Source organism: Drosophila elegans, unplaced genomic scaffold (assembly GCF_018152505.1).
Source record: "Drosophila elegans isolate 14027-0461.03 unplaced genomic scaffold, ASM1815250v1 contig_208, whole genome shotgun sequence".
Classification (NCBI taxonomy): domain Eukaryota; kingdom Metazoa; phylum Arthropoda; class Insecta; order Diptera; family Drosophilidae; genus Drosophila; species Drosophila elegans.
In genome coordinates this window covers 3,906,938-3,931,318 of record NW_024545578.1, presented here as the reverse complement: position 1 = coordinate 3,931,318, position 24,381 = coordinate 3,906,938, and the positions used below count along the sequence as shown (strand labels likewise).

Sequence of the window (24,381 nt, the reverse complement as noted above, 5' to 3'; positions counted from 1 at the left end):
GGCTTACCCACACAGCTCGACTCTTCCCCTTTCTGCAGTTGACACTTTTGGCTATTTCGTCCATTTAGGCATTCGTGTTGTTAGTTCGTGTCTAGGGTCTTCTGTTTTTTGTCCGTTCCCTTTGAAACTCCCCATCAAGTTGCTTGTTTTATGGTTTCTTGTGGCCCAGTGCCATATCAAAAAATGAGTTCAACGTTTTGTTGTGACACTTTAATGGCCCTGGCCAGGCCCCATTCTCCATCGAGATGGTTATCAATATTACAAAATAGTTTTCGGTCAGCTTGCTTAGAGCGTGCTCAATGGGATTGGAATGGTAAACAGGCTAGAGATTCTTAAACTTAAGATTAAAAGCAAGGTTGAATAATTTAAATTACCATAAAGTGTGGTTTCCGATTTATTGAAAAGGTTGCAAAGCGTTTGTTCTCTTCCTTTAATTTTTCCTCTATTCAAAAAATCATCTTTAGGGGCTCAAACTCTGTTTCCATTCAATTGGATATTAAAAAGTTTGTGATTCAAAAATTTTATTCTATGCTTCTAAATCAAAAAGGAACTATTTTAAAGCTAAAATTTTTCTCGTTAATACATATATTTTAATCTAATCATTTTGAACTTACATTGTAGGTATACAATTTTGAATTCAATAGTCAGATATTTTTTTTTACAATTTCATTTTTTGATCAGTTAAGGGCTACAAGATTGTTTGATAATTAAGGCACAAGTCAAAGAACATAAATATTTTATGTTAATGTTATGTTTTAATTTGTAAAAATTTTAAATTTTGTATAAGTTTCACCAGATATTCTTTCAAAAGGTTGAGTCTTCACTCTCTCTACATTTTTAGGACACTATATTTCATAAGTGGCTTAATTCCCATAAATTCCATTTGTAGATCTTTCACTTAAACGGTCTCCCAACTCTTTTCCCGTATCGCTCCCTTTGCCACAGATCTTTGGGTCAGTCCCCCCGCTCTTCACCCCTCACATTCCGTGAGCAGTGGAGCCTCGAAAATCGTCTGCAAATTGCTCATAAATTACATGAAAAACCGTCGCAATGCCAAAAGCTGCACCTACACCATCATTATCAGCTTGTAAATAAAAAGACTTTATCAATCGTTAAGCCGCGGGCGGAGTCTCTCGATCCGGAGTCCAGGATGGCGATTCATCCGTCGAGGTCCGATTTGGACCCCGAAAGCGACTCTCTCACCTAATAACATAAAAGTTGTCAGAGGGAGGAGATGGCTCGAAGATGGAGATGAAGATGAAGATGGAGCGAGTGCAGACGAATCGCAGTACGAGTCTGAATCCCAGGCCTTCTGCGGTCAAGTACAAATATTTTTATTTATGATTTTACAGATCAGCATATTGCTCAATAATTTCACCGCAACGGCAACAAAATAACTTTCAAATTACGCCTGCCGAGGGATCCTCATCCTCGCGCTTAAGTGCGCCAATTTTGAGATTATTATTGCCGGCTGCGTATGCAGATAATCGTGACCTGAACCTTAAGGATGCCCATGACCATAATTCAACCAGTTCGAAATCCCAAAAGCGAAATTGTCGGCCAGGAATATCCCAGTAAACATGTCTAACAGTCTAACCTCTTATTTAATTACTCTATTTGGGTTTGTTTTGGACCCCGAAAGTAGTTTTTAGTAGTCTGTTAGGTTAGGATCTCCGCACTCGTGAGTATTTGGGGCAGCTTAATATTTTCCCATAAATTATTTGGGGCTAAGAGAAAATTACTTTAAAATTTATGGCCCCAGAAGAGGTCCAACCGACCCGGCATCTTACACGCTGATTTGGCCCTTTTATTTTCGGCTGGTTGGTTTCTTTTGCAATCGCGGTCTGGCTCTAAAAACAGGTATATACTATACATACTATAGTTCGTGGTATGGTGCCCTCGACTGCAATGATATCCGCGTTTCGAGGGGGCGGGGCCCTCTGGAAAGTTCGCACGATTGATGATCGACTTCGACTTCGACTTCGACTGGCTGGGAGTCGGATGGACGGATGGATGGATGGACAGATGGATGGATGGTTGGATGGAGTTCCAGAATCCACAATCCAGATTCCCTGAGCTCCGATGACGCCGTCCTGTCACCGCACTGACATCGCCGTTTATGTAATTACCGCCAGCCATCCCGATCCGATCCGTTCCGTTCCGTTCCGATCCTCATCCGATCCGATATGATCGCGATCGCACACACAGCTTTAGCTGCGGTTATGGCCCAGCTTGTAATTATTTTCTACTTAATCTTCATCACATGTGAAACATGTCGAAAAGTTAAGCGCTCGGCATGAGGCGTTGCCTCCACTCCTCACGCCTAAACTTCCCACAGGCCATTGTGAATTGTGGGGTCGGGTCGGGTCGGGGATGCATTTCATCGGATTTCACTTGCACTCGTCGCGAGTGGTACTTCCACAGCCATTACCATTTCCAATTGCTAATGACTTTAGAAAATTGCCAGAACTGGGAATAACTATTTTGAGGAATTTATTAAACGAACTCATCCCAAATTTCACGCCTGCCAGCGGGGTTTGAGTAGATAGTGAAAATTTAAGAAAGTATAAACTGTGTTAGGAAAAGAGGTGTGGGTTCTAAGGAATGAAGGTGAATAGTAAAATCTCAATATTATACAAAACTAAACTTATGTTGCCATTTCCTGCAATAGGGATATATTTTTCAGTAGGGGAAGTATAAATTATTTTAGGAAAATATACGAAGCTAATTATACAAGTTCAATATTTCAACTTAAAGTTGTGATTTGCTACAAAGGAATGACTTTTTTAAGTGTAAGTCTTTAAATTTTACAACACTTACATTGACTTATGAAGGTACAATAGCACTAGCACAACAAAAATGCAAATAAGATCTTCAGATACGGATAATATCTTTCTCGTGCTCATAAGCCCCCTCAATAATTTATTCATATTTTATGATATGACATTTCGGCTGCAAGTGCATAATAAGCGCTTTTTTATTTCCTTTATTGAATGACAAAAGTAAATCTTATAAACATTCATTGTGCCCCACAAAGAGCCCGAATGGCATGCACGAGCATATGAGCGTTCGAGAAATCACGTAATCGTCTGGCAGTCACATGGAACCATCATATAGCCCCCCTATTCCCCGATTCCCCATCTGAAAGTACGATACTATATAATCTGTTATCTTTCGCTGCCTCCCTGCTGGGCAAAGTGAAAATGAAATGGGCAGTGTGCGTGCAGCAGATCACGCCCCTTCATCTCTTTGCATCTGCAAGTGCTTTTACTATATGAACGAGTGTACACTATATATCAGGTGGATTTCGAGGGTCTCAGGTCTCAGTCTCACATGCAGATGAACAAGATGAAGCGGATGACTTTTTGGAGTGTGGAGGGTGGGTCAACCTCTGACCGAATTTCCAGCGATAATTATCGACTGGCGTGCAAATATGCGGAAAAAATGCTCGCTTGGCATTCGCATTTTGTTCGGCGGTCGTGTTTTCATATCTCTTGCGCTTTAAATGGAACTAATTAAATTCGGGCTCCGAAAGCGTTGAATTTCGTGTGTGTGAGCCCATAATTGGGTCTTGTAAAGCCGCCTCTGGGAACGCCCACAACAACGCACATGCTCAACCGACCGACAGACCGATTCCACTCTAATATACTGTCCCTGGCCCTGGCACTGGCCCCTTACCCCAATTTCAGCTCCCACTTTGCACTGATTTAGTGTCATATAAAGTTGTAAGTGAAGATTATGTTACCAGAATTAATTGCAGCCAAGGTGAAGGTAACCAGGATGGGTAGTGGAATCGGGGGCAGTCGGAGAAAGAGAGACTGCGTCCCCTTTTTTGCCACACCACACCACACCAGACCAGGCTCATTCTCCGTCTGGTTCTGGTTTGTCCCTCCGCCTGTCTTTCTGCTGACAGCACGTGCTGAAGTTGTTTCCCCCATTCCACTTCCCTGAAATGGGTATCTTCCCACTCTGTCTGGGCCTGGGAGTTTTCTGTCAGTGTTGTCAAACAATAATGGCTAAAAAGAGCCCAGCGAAGTCCACTTTATTAGCTGGATCGCAATTTGTATATTTGTAAATGTAAATGTAAAAAAAAACTATGTAAATATAGTGAAAGATACAGTCAACTAATTTTATCACATTAATCTGATTCTTAGTTAACTAAAGCTTAAAAATAAAGTTAAACACATAAGAGTATAGAAGCCCTGTTCTTAATAAATTTAATTCTAATTTAAGAACCATATTATGTGCTATTTTTCTCTTCTCAAAAATGTGTAAAGCTCACAAAACTTGCAATTAATTGGTTACAAAGATTCGCAAAGTATCCAAGTAAACATCACGGCCTCTGGTAATTATTATAATTTAATTGACAAAATGATAGGTTTACTTAGAGTGGAAGCCTTAAAAAAGTAGGCAATTGAAGCGATATTGATTTTAGACCCACACATGCGAGTATTCCTGGGGCACAACCATGATATAGACTTTCTGGGCCCGTGTACTTCATTTAAGTGCCGTTTGGCACCAGGTCGGATACTCAACCTCTGGGGATGGGCCGTAAATTGACTTCCAGCAGGAGTCGCAGCAGGATTCAAATGTTTCCTTTGGTGTGCAGGTGTGTGCGGTACGGCCGAGATTTAATGTCATTTTTAGGGGTTACTATACACACTCTCCCTGCAAATTACGAACAAATTATGGAATTCCACAAATTGTGATTTGCATGAAAGAAAACAGGAAGAGGAAGTCTTTTGCAGGAAGACAGGAAGCCCTGCGTTGTGCTTAAAGCTATACGATGGGCTCATTCGACCATGACTTATAATACAATAATATCCTTAACGTGGCCTTTTGTGGGAGCTGCTCAACAATTCAACTTCGTTGGCCATGTGCTGCCGGCTCGATTTCCATGCTCCATTCTTTGGCTGCTTGGGATTCCGTTTGATGCACATTAGATAAATATTCCATATTTCAAAGCTGGGCAGCAAGGCAAACAGACTTTGGCTGTAAGGATTTACACTGAGAAACAAGAACTCTTGGTTGCAGCATAAAAGAAGGAAAGACCTGAAACTTAAAAATCCTTTTTTGTTGGAAAAATGCATTGTTTTGTTTAAAAAAACTTTAACGTATTTTGACAAATACTTTCTCTAAAAAAATTCCAACAAATTGACTGATTTTTCTGGTAAAGCCCTTTAAATGCCTCCTTAACATAATTTCAAACAATGTAATAATTTTAAGTAACAGCACTAAAAATAATAAATTTGGTGGCTGATAAACTAATACCTCTCAATAATTGCTCTCCTATTTTTCCCAGTGCAAATATGAGTATCTGGACATATACTGCATACTCATATGTATTTGCCAACAGCAACTAAACCCAATCAAACAAATATTTGAAATCCGTTTCAGTGTGCAGCTCTGGGCCAATGTCCTCTCTCTTTCCCCCTCCCGCCCCATCTCTTTCTATTCACTATTCGCCCGCCAAAGTTGATTTTATGAATATTTAACGGACTGCAGCAGCCGCAGCAACAACAAAGGCAAATAAAGTTAAACAAAAAGAACACGAGAATGCCGCGACTTCAATATGGAATTAAATGCAATTTTTTAACCCACTCTGAGTGGGTGGCTGGGAAAACTCTGCCATTTAATGGGTCGCTGAGTGGAAGAAAAAAAGTGAAAAATAAACGACGGTTTGTTTTCCTCTTGTTTTCTCACTTGCACTCACACTCGCATTTTGCACTTTCCACCTATGAGAAGTGAATTTAGTTTAAATGTAGCATAACTCTTGGGGAGACCTTGACAAGGGTCCCCATACCCCACTCAAAAAACCACCCAGCATAATAATTATGTATGAACGCAATTACGAGGGGAGCACTTTAGTAGAGATTTTTCTATGCCGGATTGGTGCTAAGGGCTGCAAAAAGAATTTCCATATGCCACAACAGCTGTGGGTGTCCCAATCCCCGATTTCACTGTCTGTAACCTCAGTTGTACAATCCTTTTCGTAGCCGTCAGCAAAGTTGTTGCACAAATTGTTTAGATTTTTCCCCACATGCATTGCGCATACGCCTTTCCTGTCATTTCTTCTGCACTTCTCTGTTTCAATTTCCCAGCTTTCTTTTATTTTTTTATTTTTTACCCCTGACTTGGTTTTATTTTTGATAATTCCGTTTTGCTGTCTTGCATTCCTGAGCAAAGCAGTAAAAAAGAGTGCCGGCGATGGGGAAACAACACGCAAAGCGGATTCTGTGGAATATTTGATGGCAAGCAAATGTGTTTGGCACACTGGAAAAAAAAGGATATTAAATATGGAAACTTGAACTATAAATCGTAATTACCATAAGAAATATTTTAAAAAGAAGGCAAGTTTAACAATATTCATAAATGCTTAAATCTATGTCATATGGGAAAAATGAAATTAAGTTTTAATAATGAGTTTAAGGTATTTAATTTTTCCGAAGTGATCTTCAGTATTCAATTTTATTATAACTACAATTTTAAATATTTTAAATAGTAAACCAGCTTAACAAAAATCTTAAATGCTTAAATTTGTGTTGTATGGAAAAAATTATTAAAGTTTTATGAAAGAGTTTGATCCGTATTTAGTTTATTTGAAGTGATCTTTATGAAAAATAAAAATAATTACCATTTAAAGCGCAGTGATTAAAATAATTATTAAATTTCTAATTAAAATGCAGCGATATTAAAAGTGGTTCAGGCTCACTTCAAATCCACTTTGACAGTGGGAGCGATACGGTAAGTGTGAGGGATTCATTCAAGTGGCTTTTAATCGTCATCCTTTCCCTCCGCTTCATCCTCATAACTCCAAAAGTAACCTTAGCAATAAAATCAGCAAAAAGAAGACCGTAGTATGACAGGGACTCAAAACAAAGGCATAGGCGGAACACAAAAAAAAGGGAACGAAACGCGTGCCTGACTGGGGATCTTCCTTTGCTACTTCGCCCAAGAATCTCTAATTCGGTGGTGGGATGAGGGTTGCGGGGGCGGGACAGGAGACTTAGTCATAACAGCAACAACACAACAGGAACAACAACGAGCTGGCAAGATGATGAGAAACTCGAGCGTCAAGCAGGCAGAAGCTTTAAGCCGCTAAATTGTATCGGATTACAGAAAATTCCGAGCCACGAAGCTGAAATTCCTTACCCACAGGCGGGCAATCCTCCCCAGCAGGCTGCCCCTCCTTTTGAGTCCCAAAACCCCTATACATAAGCCTTCCAGGGGCGCAGCATAAGGGAAAATACTGTTTTTATGCTTTGAAACATGTGATATGATCAAACTGTTATTTATAAAAAAAAATTAAAAATAAAACAATGACATTTATTTCCTAATTTTGTAACCCCTTAAAATTACTATCATTTTGCTACAAGCGCAATGATCCAAACTTATGAGCCTCTTAAATAAACCAATACATATTTTAAAATTTTGCATCCCCTTTTTAGCACACTTCCTTCTAGGCCCCTGGTTTCTCCGTTCGCAGTTGGTATTACCAAGTTGGTATGTTAATGAAGGTGCTTCAGTCAGCAGCGGGTTAAGGAACAGGGGCGGGGAGGGAAAGGGGGTGCCGTGTTGTGGGTGTCGTCCTCGACAACTAAAAAATGGCTGCAGGGCAAACTGCATAGAAACGGATCAGGGAGAAAAGAAAAAACGAACGCGAGCCAGGATGACACACAAGTGCAAACCCGCTGAACCCGTGAACTCAAAGTATCGCGGGGAATCCCGTGATGAAGGAGATGAGCGGGGAGCTATTGGAGTTATGAAAACCGGCACAACAAGCGAGTCTTAGCACAGTTTCCTCAACACAAATATTTAGGCAAAGACAATCGATGGAAGATGGATGATCGGAAGGCAAGAAAACAAAAAGAAAACGCGAAATTGCAGACAATTTGCCTAATTCGAGGCGTTCTGAACCCTCCGGAACCCTTCGGAACCCGTCGAACCCCCCTATACCCACCGAAATCATCTAAGAACAGGATGAGCCGCATTCCCTTTCCCGTTTTCAGGGGCAGCACACAAAAATTGCTGCGGTTTTTGGGCTTCAGCTTAGGTAACTGCAATTATTGTTTGCGGCTTTTCAATTGACTCGCCCGGTTTCCCCGTCATCCTGCCCCTTAAAAACCCTCGCCAAGCCCCTCCAAATTCTCCCCCCTTTCCCAAGAGTAGCACCTCAGTTCAATCCCAGTTTCGGTTCGCGTTTTGCAGCCTCGCAGTCAGTCATCATAAGGTGAGAATATAATAGCGCACTCGTGAGATGCGTGACTGCAATTGCCTCTACGCCCGAAACTGGCTAGGTACAGTAGTATAAATAAAATATTTTTCAGTAAAAATGGTCAGGGAGGTTTAAAAAAAATGCAATAAACTAAGCATTTGGTTTTTTGAACATCTTACTTCTTACATCTTACTTTGGTCTCAGCTGTTAAGTACTTGAGACAGACAGTTTTTGGCTACAAATTGATACTTGAAACCTGATTTTTTAATTTAAAAAATTTAATAAAAAAAATTTAAAAAAAATAATAAAATACGTATCACAACTTGGTGCTTTAGAAATATATTTTTATAACACTTTGATTTAAGAAAATAACAAATTTAATTTTTTTTATGAAAGACTTTGCATATTCTAAGGTTCCACTGTAACCGACTGAGTGACTGGGGTTTTGTGATCTTGGTCTTGGGCCCAGCTGATAAGCAGTCCAAACAAACAAATAATAATGCACGATTTGTGGGCCGCGGCGGAAATTTCGTTCGGATCTGCTCCGGCTTTAGCTTTTTTCTTGGTCTTTGATTGAGCAGCGCGCGCTTGCCTTTAACTAATTGAGCTTTATTGTGGGAGGCGGGACGGGAACTGGTTCTGGGATTCTCCGTCTCGTCGATTCTCCAGCTCTGAGAATCCCAGACCGCAGACTTTTTGAGTTGCTGGACCCCCGTTTTCCTGTTCTTTAACATTCTGGGTCGGAGTTTGAGAGGAGCTGGAGTCGGTTGGCTCTGCCATTTAATTAAAAATGAAAAGTTCTTGTTAAGAAAAGGTTCTACCAAAGTATTTTGCGGAAAATTAAAAGTTTTTCCTTTTATTTTCGTTGGTTTTTGTTGGCCTGCGTGGGGAAAAAGTCACATGTGAGCAGCAGATTTTAGTACTTTCGGGTTTTTAAGCCGTCTCTGAGGTTTTGTCAAGTTTTTTAAAAGGCTGGGAATGCTCTTAACCTTTTTAGGCTTTCTGTTTTTCATATGACAACATGGTTGAATTTTATTTAATTAGGGACTGTGATTTACAGAAGCAGACAAAGTTTGATCATAAAATAAGTCCATAATGTTGAAACAACCATTAAACTCGCACTTGAATTAATTTTCATAATTTAAATAAAATGAATTCATTGCATCTATAAGCAGTAAGCCACAAACTAGTTAGCCTTTATGACTTTGAAAATACGTATTTTATCATTGCATTTTATATAACTCATTTTCCATCATAATATTCCCTCCACCGGGTTTCAAAAATTTCATAAAACTTTCCCCTTTTTTCGTTTTTGCCATGTCAACTTTGGCTTACAATCCTTAAAAATTGCACACAAAAAAGCGACGACATCAAAGTCATAAAATCAAAATAAAAACTTTTTGTTTCCGACGCAGCGAGAAAAGGGCAAAATCTGAAATATTAAAGTCGAGTCTATTAAACTTTTTTGCTCAGTCCCTTCACATGAGCGAACTTTGGCCATGTATAAAACATATGATTTTTGCTTGATGGTCCCGCGGGCCAATTTATGTGTAGGACAAATGGCTGGCAAACAAAGCGTCCGGAAAGCGGGTGGAAAGTGGGGGCGATCCTGGTTTCCTGGAGGTGTCCTGGAGCTGGCAGGATGCGGCTGCTCCTTCTTCTGCTCTAATAAAATAAACCTACAGCGAGCAACTTGCCTGCGGGCTGTAAATTTGAGCGCCTCGTGCAGACATAAATTGTGTGTTAAATACATTTTATGCGTTTGCCAAGGACCTGCGTTTCCTTCGTGGGCGGCGGAAAGTCAGTGAGCCTGCAAACGTAATCAAGGTCGGTGCCATACAACGCCACCGCCCATTCTCCCACTCACCGCCCACTGTTGACGTTACTCCGGGCAACCTTATGATGTATGGCCAGAGTCAGTGCCAGGGCTTGCCTTTACTGCGTACAACGTGTCGTATGCGTATTATTAACGCACGTAAGTCGCTTGGCATCCTTTTGCCTTCTGGAAATACTCCAGCTCCCCAACCCCATTGGTTGTAATCCTTTGCCTGCTCCTTTTGTTGTTGCCTAGGCACCAGCTGAGCATACACATGTTTGTGTCACATTTGGACTACGCTTTCTTGGCAAAATTCCGCCTTTTGCCCCGGCTTTCCCAGCTTTCTCCTGTTTGTCTGCACGTTTTGGCCCCTCAGCTTGGCATTTTCTTTGTATATTATAAAGAAATTTGTTCTGACTTGTTGTTGCTGCTACTCCTTTTGTCGTTGTTGTTGTTGCCAGCAGCCGTTTTGTTCGCCGGGCTTACACAGGAAGTTCTACACAATAAACTTACCAATTTAATTCGATTAAAAATATAGTTCCCTACGGCAGTTCATAAAGACTTTTGATAAATGTATAAAACTATAATTAAATCCTATTATCAAGATATTAGTCATGATTGATTAATATACACATTATATTAATGTGATTATAAATGATATTGAAGCAAGCAAGCTCATATAAAAGAATTTAAAACGAAGCTATAAGTAAATCTTTTAATATTTTTGTGCTTGCAAAAGTGTCATAGTTAAAATGAGAAAACTGAAACCGGAAATTAGCAGTTAATCTTATTAATAAATACCAAACTTCTAGCAGTGTGATGGGCGTGGCATTATTTGGTAGCTCCACGGCGGTAGTACTTCCTTAGCATACTTTCGGGGCATTCCTTGAGTTCTCCTTGGCCTGGCCGAACCGGAAATGCTTTTAGTCACTCCTTGGGTTTGAACTTGTTTGCGTTTGTCCCGGTTTTATGGTCCTGTTTTTAGTCCTGACTGACTGCTCCCGACTGCTTCCACGCCTCGTCCTTTAGTGCTGCTTAAATTCCATTTTAATTTGTTGTGTTTCGTTTTATTTCTCATGTTTTCCTCATTCGTTTTTACTTTTAAACATTTTTTCACTGGTGAACCGCTCAAGAGCGCTTAATTACCAGCATTTCAATGGATGCTGGCAGGGCGGATTTCTGGATTCCTTGATTTCCTGGCAAGGGGAATCTCCCTTCGAGTGAGCCAGGAACTGTTGAAATGATTTTCGTTAATTTCGTCAGAAGTAGCGGCTACAGTTGCCTGTTTTATTTCACTTTACTCCATTTGATTTCGTTTCATTTAATTTCAGGAGGAAATGGAAACCGATTGCGGAGCTGTGGGCTGCTGGCTCTATTTTGTGGCCAGCTTTTTAATTTATAAACTGTCGATTTTCTTTTTTCTTTATACAAGCCTTTTTTATGGTGCCCAGAAAATGTTCTTTAATGGCTGCATGACGCTTTAATAGCGGCGGTTGATCGTAATTTGGCAGTCATTAAATGTGTCATTAGATAAAATACTTCCCCATTCATCTTTACCAATTTATAGAATGAGGTATGTGTACATGTATACAAGACATCTTTAATAAAAGTAAGTAAATTTATGACTTAAATTGCTTGCTAGATATTCAATTTGTTAAATAATTTCAAGCATTTAACAGCTAAACATTTAATGATAATTTATTGAATGTTTTGCATTCAATTGCATTAAGTCTAGGTAATGAGCTGAAGTATTTGTTGATACTCTGCCTTAAATCTATAAAAAGTTGATTATATATTTGTTTTTGTTATTTTACAAACAATTTATAATGATATTTGGTTTCACCGACTAGTTAAGCCAATTTGTGTGATTTTACAAAAACCTAATGTTTACCCAATTAAAATATCACATCCAATTTCGTTAAAAACATTTTTTTTGCCTGTTACAAACAATACATGATATTGGTTGGAAATCCTACTGAAAACAATAAAATAGTTTTTAGTTGGTTAAACACAAGCCACCGCATGTTTCATTTTCTGTGGTCACAAACATTTAATGCATTCCATTGTCTGCCGGGGGAAATCTGTTTAAATGTCGAAGCATTCTTTTTGTAAATTATTTTAATTGATTTAAAATTAAATATGCGTGTGTTATATTAAAAATTCATTGGCAGGCCGTGTGCATGTCCGGATATTTCCTGCAGCTGGAAATTATTTGATTTTTCAGGATCCCTTACTTTATGGAACTGTGTTTATGGGCTGTCCATCATTTGCATAATCCGCTTATCCTCTAATCAGCTAAGTAAATTATACAGATTCATGTATGACCATGGTATGGTATCCATTACAGGCGAGTGAATCATTCGAGTGGAGCACTTTGATGTCGTCGGGAATACTCTTTGCCATTCATGGGAATCAATTGAATGCCCTCAAAGCTCTCTTAACAATCCGCAACTACTTAAGCCCGCTTTGTAAGCCATCTCCCCTACCTTCTACTGAGTATTTCTCTTTAGCTCCCAAATAACAAAGACAACATCGAAATAATCGCTCTAAGTAGACGAGAGGGGAACTGGGGGCGAGGTGACTCTGGTATTAGAGATAGATGCCTTTGTGTCACTGCAATTGACAAAATAATCACTGCTACATGGATGGTTGCAGCTACAACAAAAAGAGACAACAAGCTGGCTGCTAGCCACAATAACAACAGCAGAAACACACATTTTTTCCCGCCTAAAACGAAAAAACAGCAACAAAAACCAGATAGGATTACCGGCTGCAAAGAACGAAGTTTGAACACCCTATCAAAACTAACTAATGGCTTAAAAGCATTAATCTAATTTCAAACATTAAAAAAATTTTTTAAATGTAAATTCAACTAAAATAATCTTTTACTTTTGTACTTTTATCTGTAGGTGAAAACTTGCTTTTAATTTTCTACATTTTTGATTGAAGAACATAAATGTTATGTTGGAACCGTTTCCAGTTTATTTACGGATAATTACGATTTCAAGTTAAGTTATTTTGAAATAGGTCTGATAGGACTAATATGTCTAATAGAACAACTCTAACGATTAAAAGTTAAAGTCTTTTGATATTCTGTAGAAGTTAAAGAATTTGAGATGCCAAAGTAAAGATACAGTGTAAATTTAAGAATTAAAGTTTTATAAACGTAGTTGTATAACTTATTAAAAAACATTAGGTTTAAGTATTCCTTAATATTTGTAGAGTCAAACATATACCTAAAAGATCAATCTATACCTTTTTTTAGAGTATAAAACAACAACAAACATACTACGAGCGTTTGGCAACATTTTCTCATGCGCACGTTTCTGGCATGCAGAAACATTCCGCACTGGCAACATTTGTTGCTGCTGTTGTTGCGGGATGCTGTTGCTGCTGTAGTTGTTGCTGCTGTTGCCGTAGTTGTTGGTGCTGTAGTTGTTGCTGCTGCTGCTGCTGTTTCTGATGTAGTTGATGCTGCTGCTGTAGCTGTTGCTGCTGCTGTAGTTGCTGTTGCTGCTGTAGCTAATGTTGCTGTTGTGTGCCTGCTGCTAGCAACATGTGGACACGAAGCTTGGCTTTGCGTTGTTCGACTTCGGCAAGTGCTTCGCTTCGCACATTTTCCGTGCGATTTTTCAACAGTTTGCAAAAATCTTTTTCGCGCGGCGGCTCAGTCTGTCTCGGTTCGTGTTGTCGTGTAGTGTCGCCGGCAAAAGCGGGCCAAAAAGCTCAGCTCAGCGGGGCTCCCGACTATATTGACTATATAGAAGCCCGATCCCCAAGTCCGTTGAACCTTCAAAGAGCGAGGCGAAAATAAAGGAAGAATACTATGCAATAAAACAAAAGGTTGCCACAAGCGAGAGTAAAAATACGAGTTGAAACAAGGCAGCAGCAACAAACAAAACGAGAACGTGCAACAAATAAAACAAATAAACCCAGAACGTAACGTATTTGTTACCGTAAGCCCACCGTTAAGCCCCATGTGTGCTTGCGGAAGTCGTTCCACCGCCATTGTTAAAAACCCCTAAACTAAAAGGGAAAAGAAAACAAACCGTTACTGGGGCGGAAGTGTGTTATTAGTGGCGCCTCATATTTACTCAAAATGCACTCCACATTTTATGAAGTAGCTGAAAGTAACAAAAGCCCGAGAAAATCATATTAATTAAAATTTATGCCAAAGTTTCGGTAATTTGAATGTGTGCGTGCCAGTGTTTGTGTGCTTTGTGTGTCTGTGTTACAAAGTTTTAATTGAAGAAAACTTATCGCCGCATAAATGTTCGTTGCGCTATGCTAATTGAAATATAACGGCAACTGATGTAAGAGGAAAAGACGAAAAGAGGACATAGATTACAAAGGGAATAAAAGGAACGAAGGAGCGAGGACAACCGAAAGAGTGTTGGGAAAGGTTAGTTAATTAAATTGTGTTAACGAGATAACTTACAAATTATGAGGTTACATTTTCAAACATCAAAAACATGTTCTAATTAAGAAGGATAAAATAGTTATAGGAAAATGTGAAAATCCTTATATGAGAATTGAATTTGCTTTAAAAGCTTTTGAATACCTAACAATTTAGCAACAATAAAGAGATTGTTAAGAGGTAAAGAAAAATCAAAAAAAATTTATTATTTCGAAAATTCAAAAAACTACTTTAATTAAGAATGCTCAATTAATTAGAGGAAAATGTGATAATCCCTATTAATTTTTACTTTTCTATTTAAAACTTATCAATTGAGCTACAAATGAAGATATTATTAAAAAGTTTGGAAAAATAAATAATAAATTATTTCTTGCAGCTTGTTATGTTTAAAAAATTGTGTGTTTAAATTTTCTTAAAAAAAATATGAGCTGAAATTTTAAAACTTTATCATTAATTCTTACAACAGCCAATTGATGGAACTGGTTTGTTTATGACCTCGTTATTTATTTATAAGTAAATGTGGTAAATGTTTAAGAGGTCAGACTAATAAATATGTTTAAAAGATTAAGGCAGTAAAATTTTATATTAAACTTGTAATGTTTTTTTTATTACAAAATAATCCAAATAACAATTAAAAACAAACGCCCACGTTTAAAAAATAAATTCAGATACCCAAAATAATTTCAGATAACCCCATCAAAATCGTATTTATCAACCCGTTTATTTGCGCGCCATTCAAACTTTTGCGAAGCGTTATGAAAAACTTTTTTAATATCCTTTTGCTGGGGCAGATGAAAGTTTTCCGTTTGGCGGCCGCCTATCAAATTCAATAATCACTTGAAACATAAATATTTGGTTGGCCCTCTGACAGAAATTTCCGTTTGGCACAGTAGCGAAAAAAAAGAGTGATGCCACCACTTTTCCACTGGCTGTCAGTGTCACTTCAATGATTAAAACTTCAGTGCAAATAAAACGAGCCAAAGGATAACGGATGGGAACGATGATGCCTTTGGGTCGAAGCAGCCCAATCATCCACCGACGCACCGGGCTCCCATTCCATAGAACACCATCCCATCTCACATCGCAACCTGGTTCGGTTTCTCCTTTTTTTAATGAAAACATAAACATCGCTTTTACCCCAAGTTACTCTGCAATTTGCTTTTCTCCCTGCCCTCTGCTACTGCTGCTGTTTCCGATCCTTTGTTTTCTTTCGGTCGTGGCTCGTAATAAATTTTTAATTTTGCTTAATTGAAAATGGCCCCGCCTTGCAAAAGGCACACAGAAAAAATATTAACTTTACTTCTGATTTGATAATTTGTTTTACGAAATTAATTCGACTTCTGTGCTGATACTTAGAAGCTTATTTTCGTAATGCCCATTAAACTGATTGGTTTGAGAGCAGTAAATAAGTTACCCATTTATGGTTTGAAACAATTACTATTTCAGCATTGATTCTTAAGATTGATTCTCAAGATAACTATTACTGCAGAAAACTTATACACTTCATGAAATAAATGTGTTATGTGTTACCACAACCAGCAGACTTATTGCTTACAGTTTTTCTCTGTGCAACAACAATGAAACGAAGAATAAAAAATAAAGAAAATATCGCCGGCTGCTCGAACCCAAAGGGAATTATTATTGAAAAAGAAGCAGTGCTGCTGCACTGGAGTCCCTGTTCCCGTTCCCATTTCAGCATTAGCTGACGGGTCGAGAAGAGACGTTTCTTAAGCTCCCATTGTCTGGCGGACGCACGTGCTCCGGATGATTCTACGGGGGATCTTCGGGTCCCAATGGGAGCTGCTGGCTGGCAACTGGGAATGGGACACGTTCAACTGTCGCCCCAACCACTTGAGAACTCCACTCGAGTGCGGGGGCAAGGTGCTAAAAGCTGTTCACATATTTATATAGCTGGATGTACCATATATGGGCAAACATTTAAACAAACAACAGCATACTCAGTTGGGTTTTGTAATGCGGGGGGAAATGTGGGAATGACGGGAAGACGGCAAGACAGGAGGAGGTGAGAATGGCTACTGGTGCTAAAAATGGGTCACATTCTTGTCGTTGCACGTTGCCCCATGAATGGCGTTCATTTTGTGGCGCCAAGGCGTTGCAAGCTGCTGGAAAAACAGACAGCACAAAGTAGCTCTCTCCGGAGTCCAAAGGCCCTCGACAGAGGCTTCCCCCATACACTGAGAGAAAATTGGAGAGGATCTACAGTGTATTACAAATGAATTTATGTAGTTTTTACTGCAAATTTCATAGTTTTAAACATGTTAGGTATACAATGTGATACTGTAAAGGATATCCTCAAACATTAAAATTATGTACAAAATACTACTTTATCATTCTTAAAAAAGGTGTATGTATATAGATAAATGAACATTTCTTTCTTCTTTGTATATCTTTAGATTTGATGAAATTATTATTATAATTTATTATAATTTATCAAAACTTTCTGTATTCCCATATTCTTATTAAAAGTTCAATGTATCTAAGCACTTAAATATACTTTATTTTCTGTTGTTTTTAATCGTTAACGCTTAAAGTCTAGTTTTGGCTCTGTGCACCACTTATGGCCACCCCCTGCCTCGACAGGCTCGTTAACACTTTTCCCAGCAGCTTATTTATTGCATATCAAGTGACACCTCAATCCCAGGCCAGATTCGAGATCCGAGAACAGGGCTAACTACTGTGGGCCAATGTGAGCCGGTCCGAGCCAAATGACGTCGTCAACGTCGCTTCAGAAATGTTTTGGCATAAATTAAACAAGGGCTGCTGTCGCACTCTCCGCTGCACTCCTGCATTGTCCAGCCGGGGAATGGGGCTAAAGGGGATCCATCCTGGTCTGGTCCGGTCTGTTTGCCTTCCATTTTGTCACACATTGGGGCTCAAAGAGCAACGCCAATTTGTCTGAAATGTTTTGAATTCTAAGCGAGAACGGGCGATGATGGCCGGATCTTCTTGATGGCACCGGCATGCGGATGTGATGAATGTGGGATGTGCGAACGCTTTGTGTCGCCTGCCATATTTGCCTAGTGAAGCGTGGTCCTGGCTGAATGTTGCAGGTGGATGTCCCCCCATCCAGCTTCAGGCTATTTGATTTTTCCATTTTCCCACCTTCCCACCTTGCCACTCCCACTCCGCAGCGGGAGTCAATCAATTCGGATGTGGCCTCCTCGGCTGAGGGCTCCGTGTGAATTATGTGGCGATAAACTTGGCCAGGATGGTGCAACTTGTTACCCATATTGTGTGGCAGCACCTGAAAGCGAAACACCTGCTGCAGATGCCACAGCACTGGCCCGGGCTCACACGTTGATCTTATCGCCGCTGCACTGCACACACCCAAAATGAAAGAGTTCGGCCCAAAAAAGAGGAGAAAAGAGCGGAGGAGCTCAGCCAGAAGAATCGCAAACGGCACAGCAGGGGTTCTTATAATAGGAGTGGTTAACCAGGAGCTTCTACACCTTTTGGTATTTGCAATGGTCATTGTAAAATGCATGGAATGTTATGGAAAATAAATCTGGAGTGTGTGACTATTTAGAATTAGATCTGTGATATTTAAAAAGAAGAAAGGTCTTAAAATGTTTTAAATTGGCTTTTAGAGTTAAAAATCATGTTGGAACTAGGAAACTTGATCAATTTTTTATCTTTAAACACAATGTTCTCAAAATTAGGATGTGTTAGAAACTGGGACATAAAATGTATAGATTGTTATGAAATATAAAACTTGTGTGGTTATTTAAATATAGTTGCTTAGATATATATAATCACTGTGATACTAAATAAGTAATAATCCCGTAAAAAGCCCGAAACAACAAATTAAATATTTTGGATGGAATATAAACGATATCTATTTTTTCCTTCAATGTGATTGCTATTGTTCTTCCTCTGATTGTGCTTACCCCCTTTCCTCACCCCCGCTGGCGTGGTGGGCTGCCGTGCTACGTAGCCCTCGCCTGCAACTGCAACTGCCACACCGATCCAGGTCCGGGCTTATCTCACTGACCATGATGATGATGCTGCCTTGGCCTTGGGCGTCTTTTGACCCCCCACCACCCCTCTTGGGGTTTCTGTTTTTGTCGTCCATCCGTTGCCATTACCCCTAGCACCATTTATTTACATTCATTCCTTATTATTTTCGTGTGCCTTCGGAGCCGGGGTCTTGGGAGTTGGCCAAGTCAAGGGCCGCAGCTCGCCTCATTGTCTGGCCACGATGCTGGATGCTGGATGCTGGAATCTAGACTCTGAATTCAGCTGGATGCTCTTGGAGCCGAGGGAGCTGCCAGTCCTGCTAATTTCGCCTTTTCACAGAACCCCATTCTTTGCATCTTCCCCTCTCAAATCTTCTGTCCACTGCTGCTCCTTTTGCATCCAAAGTTGCGATTTTGGGACCAGCTTGTGTGGGTTGCGGCTATGGTGCATTCCTTGGCCTCACTTTGACCATCTTCAGCTGCTAGAGGAGTTCATTTTCAATAGAGTATTTTCTGTATATTGAGTGGATATCAATTTAAAACTAATAATAATTATAATAAAAAGAAAAATGTGTCCAAGCAGATTTCCTTGTTTCCAACGAATTGTTTATGTTCTTAAAACCTTATCCTAAACAAATGTCATAGACAAATATTTTTATTATCTTGTTATACTTCTTCTTTTACTATGTATCCATTTATTTTAAATTTACTTTTGACAGGAAACTTGTCAAGTTTACATATACCGATTAAGTATTTTTAAGGAAATAAAACGAACCAAGCTATGAATTGGATTCTTTCCCCTGTAAGGACAACCCAAAGTCGACTTGATATTGTGTAGCCCCACCAGCAGAAATGCTTAAATCTACTAGTGGGAGGCTCATGAAAAATTGAGCAAGTGCCGCACTTGCAATTTCAACAGCTCATCTGCCGCTGCGCAAAACCATTTTTTTTGGCCCAGCAGCAACTTCAGCCTCGTTTTCAACTTCAACTTCAGTTTCCCCGGTGTTTGAATAGTTCTGGGCTTCAGTTTGCCGCCCATTTCCACTTTTTGAATTTTTTAACTGGCAAGTGATTAGATTTTAGTTTTCTTTTATTGCGAAAAGAAAAGGAAATCACAATGTGGAAACAGCCACACTTTGCATTGTCGGGAAATCAGAAAATAATTGCCACCTTGATTGTATTTTCAGGTGTAAATTATGCATGAATGGAGCTGGGCAAATGAAAACCTGAACGGCAAAGAAATTAAGGGGAATCTGTAGGAGAGATTGTGATTAGTCGAACTTCCTTATGGACAGTGATTAAGAAAATACGTTTTTCAAAGTAAATTTAAGGTTTCCCCTTTTGGAATTGCTTTCTAAGCATATTAATATATTTATCTAATGCTTATATTACCTACTCTTTGTTTACGAATACACAATATGGAAAAGATATAGTTCTTTTGAATGTAACAGCCTTCTAAATTTAAAAATCTATGTATATATATATCTCTATGCTTTTTTTAATTTATTATTTTTCTTGTCACATATTAGATAAGGGAAAGCCTACTTGTACTTATACTAATAAGGTACTAGAACATAAAAAAATGTTGTTTTAAATTGTTTAAATGTTCTGTTAAAGTTACATTATTTTTTAGTTATCTGAGTTTTATTTTATTTTTATTTTTATTTATTTTTATTTTTTGTCTTGAATTCAATTTGAAAACTAATAGTTTATCCATAGTCATGATTTAACTATTACTTCAGAAAATCAGTAAATTGTGTGTAAATATTCCATCGACTTTGATTTTTTTCTACATTCACCTTGTCGTTTTCATCTTTTGACCAACTCGAAAATCGATCCAAATCAGTGGGAGTCCTCTGTCAGTGACAAAAACCTTCAATCAAATTGGAGTATGCCAAAAATTCGAGCTATGCATCGGGCAATTCAATTACAAAGCCCAGCAGAAGCCCAGTATGCAGGGCTCTGTCTCTTTCTGCCCCAATCTTTTCCTCTCCCTTCCTCACTTGTCATGTCAATGACCAGGTAGGGCTCATGCTCATCGCTCACCTGGCGACATGTCAATGGAGCCAGGGAAATGGGGCGGAGACAAAGTTCCGAAGATAAAGCTCTTGCCATGAATATGCAGCTGATGTGCACTTGCCCCGGAAAACCCTATCCCAATCCCACCCGATACTCCCCTTTTCCCACATTTTCATCGCCCCGCCTCTCGCCCGCTTGCCAACGCTGTAGCCTTAAGCTCCTGCTGCGACTCACTTTCCTCACAGACGACAGTCTTTTGCACTCGCCCATGCATTTTTCCATCGAGCAAAAACATTGAAAAGCGAGTCATAGATTTCCGTTTGTGCGCCTCGGAAACAATGGCATTTTCATGTTACACGTAAAACGACCCAAATAAACCCGGGGAAAAATGGTGGGAGGGGCTGAACAGATAGCACTGGCGCGCTATAACTTAAGTGCAATTCCATTTTTACCGATATTCGTGCCACTGGCGCCTTTTTAAGTGAAGTCAGCCAAACACAAATCACACAAATCGCAGCGATTATAGCAAAAGAACCCAAAGTGCCCAAGGTTATTATGGAAGATATTTGAAACAAAACTAGCTGATCGATGGGTAGGCATTTCCTGCAGAGATTAGGTAAGTGACCTTTGTCCTGGATTGGTATAAATAGTCAGGGAATATTCTGGATAGACACAGTTCAACAGAAGCCATCATCATGGTAAGTCAAGACAGAGTGTTATTTGGTAATTGGTAAAACAACTAGTCTTTCCAATTTCTCCACCAGCATTCTCTTCGTCTACTGGTCCTTCTTGGTGTTCTACTGGCCACTCAGGGCAGAGTTGTAGATCAGGAGAAGATTTCGGAGATGGTCGCCTCACCGGCAGATATTAAACCCTTGGAAGTCCAGCAGGAACTTGCCAACGAAATACGGGAAACTCAACCTCTGCTGATTGGCCCTGTTAATACTCCAGAAATTCCCGCCAAACCGATTTCCGAAGCTATCAAACCCGAAGAAGTCAAGGAAACCCAACCTCAAGTAGCTAACTCTACCAAAGCTCTAGACATCAAGGGAAGTCCATCTCAGATGCTTAGCTCCAACAATTCTCCAGTTGCTCCTTCTCAGGCGATCAATCCAGTAGAGGTTACCAAGGGAAATCAAGAAAGTCAATCTCAGTTGGTTAACTCAATCAGTTCGGAAGTGGCACCTTCTGTTGCTATCAAACCTGTAGTAGTTGAACCAGAAGTTAACCAGGAAAGCCAATCTCAGCTGTCGAACTCAATCAGCTCTCAAGTGGCATCTGCCGATGCTAGCAAACCCGTAGAGGTTGAACCAGAAGTTAAAAAAGACGAGCCAGTTCAGCTAAGTATCACCATAAACTCAGAAGGAGTGCAAGCTGGCATAGAAGAAAAACCATCCACTTCCAATGAGATTACTAAGGAACATGAAATCCCCAAAGAACACTCGGCAAAAAAAGGTCGCGACAACAAGATTCAGTTTGCGTATGAACAGCCCAGTCAAACCCTAAACCAAAACCAGCTCCTTAGTGTTCAAGACCTGGAAAAGATCTTCAAGTATCAGGAAGTGCAGGTGATCAACGGATCCCAGCCCTTGGGCCAGTATCAAAGCCACTTCAATAAGTTCCAATCATACCCGAAGGTGGAATACGTTTCTGTGGTGAACACCTCGGAAGCCAATGTTACCCATCACATTCACAACCATACGCACTACTATCCCAACCAGAAGAAGCCCGGATTTCCCTTCTCCTTTCCCTTTCCCTTCCTGCCCAATCCCTTCGAGAAGTACGAGCCCACCTATGTGAACGTGAATCTTACTGCGAACTCCACGGCTAATGTGACGCAGCACACCCACATCTACGAGGAGACCAAGCCCTTCCCCTTCCTGCCCAATCCCTTCACGGACTTCCCCAAGGTTGTGGGTCTCAGTTTGGTACTCCTCCCGAATCCCTTCTTCGTAAACAAAAGCCAGGGCCAGCCTCAGGTGGTGAATCTTCCAGCTGGATACCAGGAGAGTGGCGAATACCAGTACTTTGGAAAGTTCCGTGCCTTTTCCGAGGAACCCCAGAAGCAGCAGCAGCCACAAAAGCCCAGTTTCTACCTGATTCCCAATCCACTGGCCAATCAGGTCGCCAATGAGGGTCAGAAGGGTGAGGCCAATGTCCTGCTCCCAGTGAATCTGGCTGCTCTACCCCTTCTAGTTCCCGCTCCTGAAGTGTTCCAAGGCAAGGCATCGTCTTCGGGAAGCATCAGTTTCCAGGATCTGATGAAGGCCAGCAATGTCCATGTGAGCCAGCCGCTCAAGCTGCAGGCCAACAATGGCATGAGCCAAATTCAAAAGGAACAGGCTGCCATCCACCAGCTGATCCTCAATCATCTTGGCGAGCAGACGAAACTTTTCCAGAAGCAATCTCTGGGCGATGGCAAGAGTTCCCAGCATGCTTCGCCAGTTGGAGTCCAGGAAGAAGAGGAGAGCTCTGTACTATTTGCCGTGGAGATCCCGAAGCCTATCTACCGCTTTTTCAAAGGCATCTTTGGTGGTTTCTCCAACTAAGAAGCCAAGGATCCCAACCGAAAAAAACTACCAATAACTTGAATGGAATGACATACTAGGAAATTAGCATATATTTAGGTTACTAATAAATAATTTTTAATTAAAACAAATTATATTGCAACCGAAAGAACAAAAAAGAACTAAGAAGGATTTACATACTAATAAACATAGCATATATTTAGGTAATTAATTAATAATTATGAATTCAAATACAATAAATTACATACCAACCTAGTAAGAAATCATTTTATTTTATTTATTGTTTCAAGAACATCAACCCTAGTTTGTTGGCTTGTACATTTAAACACTGGTTCTTATAAAATTTAAAGCCTCTTTGAATCGGATACCAATAAGAAAGCAATTTTTTTAAACGATTAAATGAGGTTACAGCATTAAAATTTCAATAAAATTAGTTCTGGTGAAACTAAGCCACAAACTTTTAGGGGTATGCCTTTGGGTTATACTTAAAGAAAAAGTCCCAATCTAATATTTTTAACTGGTTCCTTCAATCAGGCAACTAAGAAACACATAAATTCAACCTGCTCTCACACATTAACAGCCATTCCCAACTCAATTCAAAGAAAACTCGTGCAAATATGATAAATGTGTGTATTTATGAATCATTACCCGGGCATTTCATTCAGATAGAGATAGAGAGCAGTCAGGAAGAGCTCACACATTCGTCATACTACATTAGGTTATCAAGCCAAGATAGATATAATCAAAATGTGAGAACAGACCCGCAAGCACACACAAAAAGTGGGGTCATTATGCAGAAAATGTATACCAGCCAGATGCATTCATGACTGCTCAACTTTTTCCAACCCTTAGGTTGCAGTATTTTCATTTGGCAGCCGGAGTCGAAGCCCGGGATGCAGATGCTCTGCTCACAGGCATTCGTACACGGGAACGTGCATCCTTCTGCCGTTTGCCATTTTAATGAATACATAATTAGTCTTTTTGCCAAGCTCTCTCAATCCACCCACTCATCTTCCCAGCCTCACCTCCTCTTCAGAGCTTCTTCTGGCGATGCCACTGCAGCACCTGTTCAAATCATTTCTCATCAGAATTTAATGCCCATGCAGCAACACGTTCTTTTCCGTCCATATACACTTTAACCAAATGGATATCCCAGAATTTAATTAAATCATAACGTTAGTTTAAGACTTTAAACACTATAATTGCAATTTTAATGAAACGAAAATTGTATACACTTTAAAAATCTATTTTATTACTTTTGAATAAAAGAAAATATTGCTTTTATGTTGTTTAGAAAACTATTTATTCAAGTATTTATTTTTTATTTACTTTCTTTAATTCAAATTTAAAATTAAATCAAATGTGTCCCTAATCTTTTACCCAAATTCACACCAAGTATTACCGTGTAT

The 24,381-nt window shown here is 39.7% G+C and overlaps 2 protein-coding genes across 2 annotated transcripts in view; both read left to right on the top strand.

The window, feature by feature from the left end:
* Positions 1–24,381, top strand: part of LOC108146165 — a 49,619-nt gene that overhangs the window by 2,082 nt on the left and 23,156 nt on the right. The window lies entirely within an intron of this gene.
* On the top strand, positions 21,038–23,213 carry LOC108146166. The gene is made up of 2 exons (XM_017272062.2): positions 21,038–21,142; positions 21,209–23,213. The coding sequence occupies exons 1-2, from the start codon at positions 21,140–21,142 to the stop codon at positions 22,991–22,993; spliced, it is 1,788 nt and encodes a 595-aa protein (XP_017127551.1). The 5' UTR covers positions 21,038–21,139; the 3' UTR covers positions 22,994–23,213.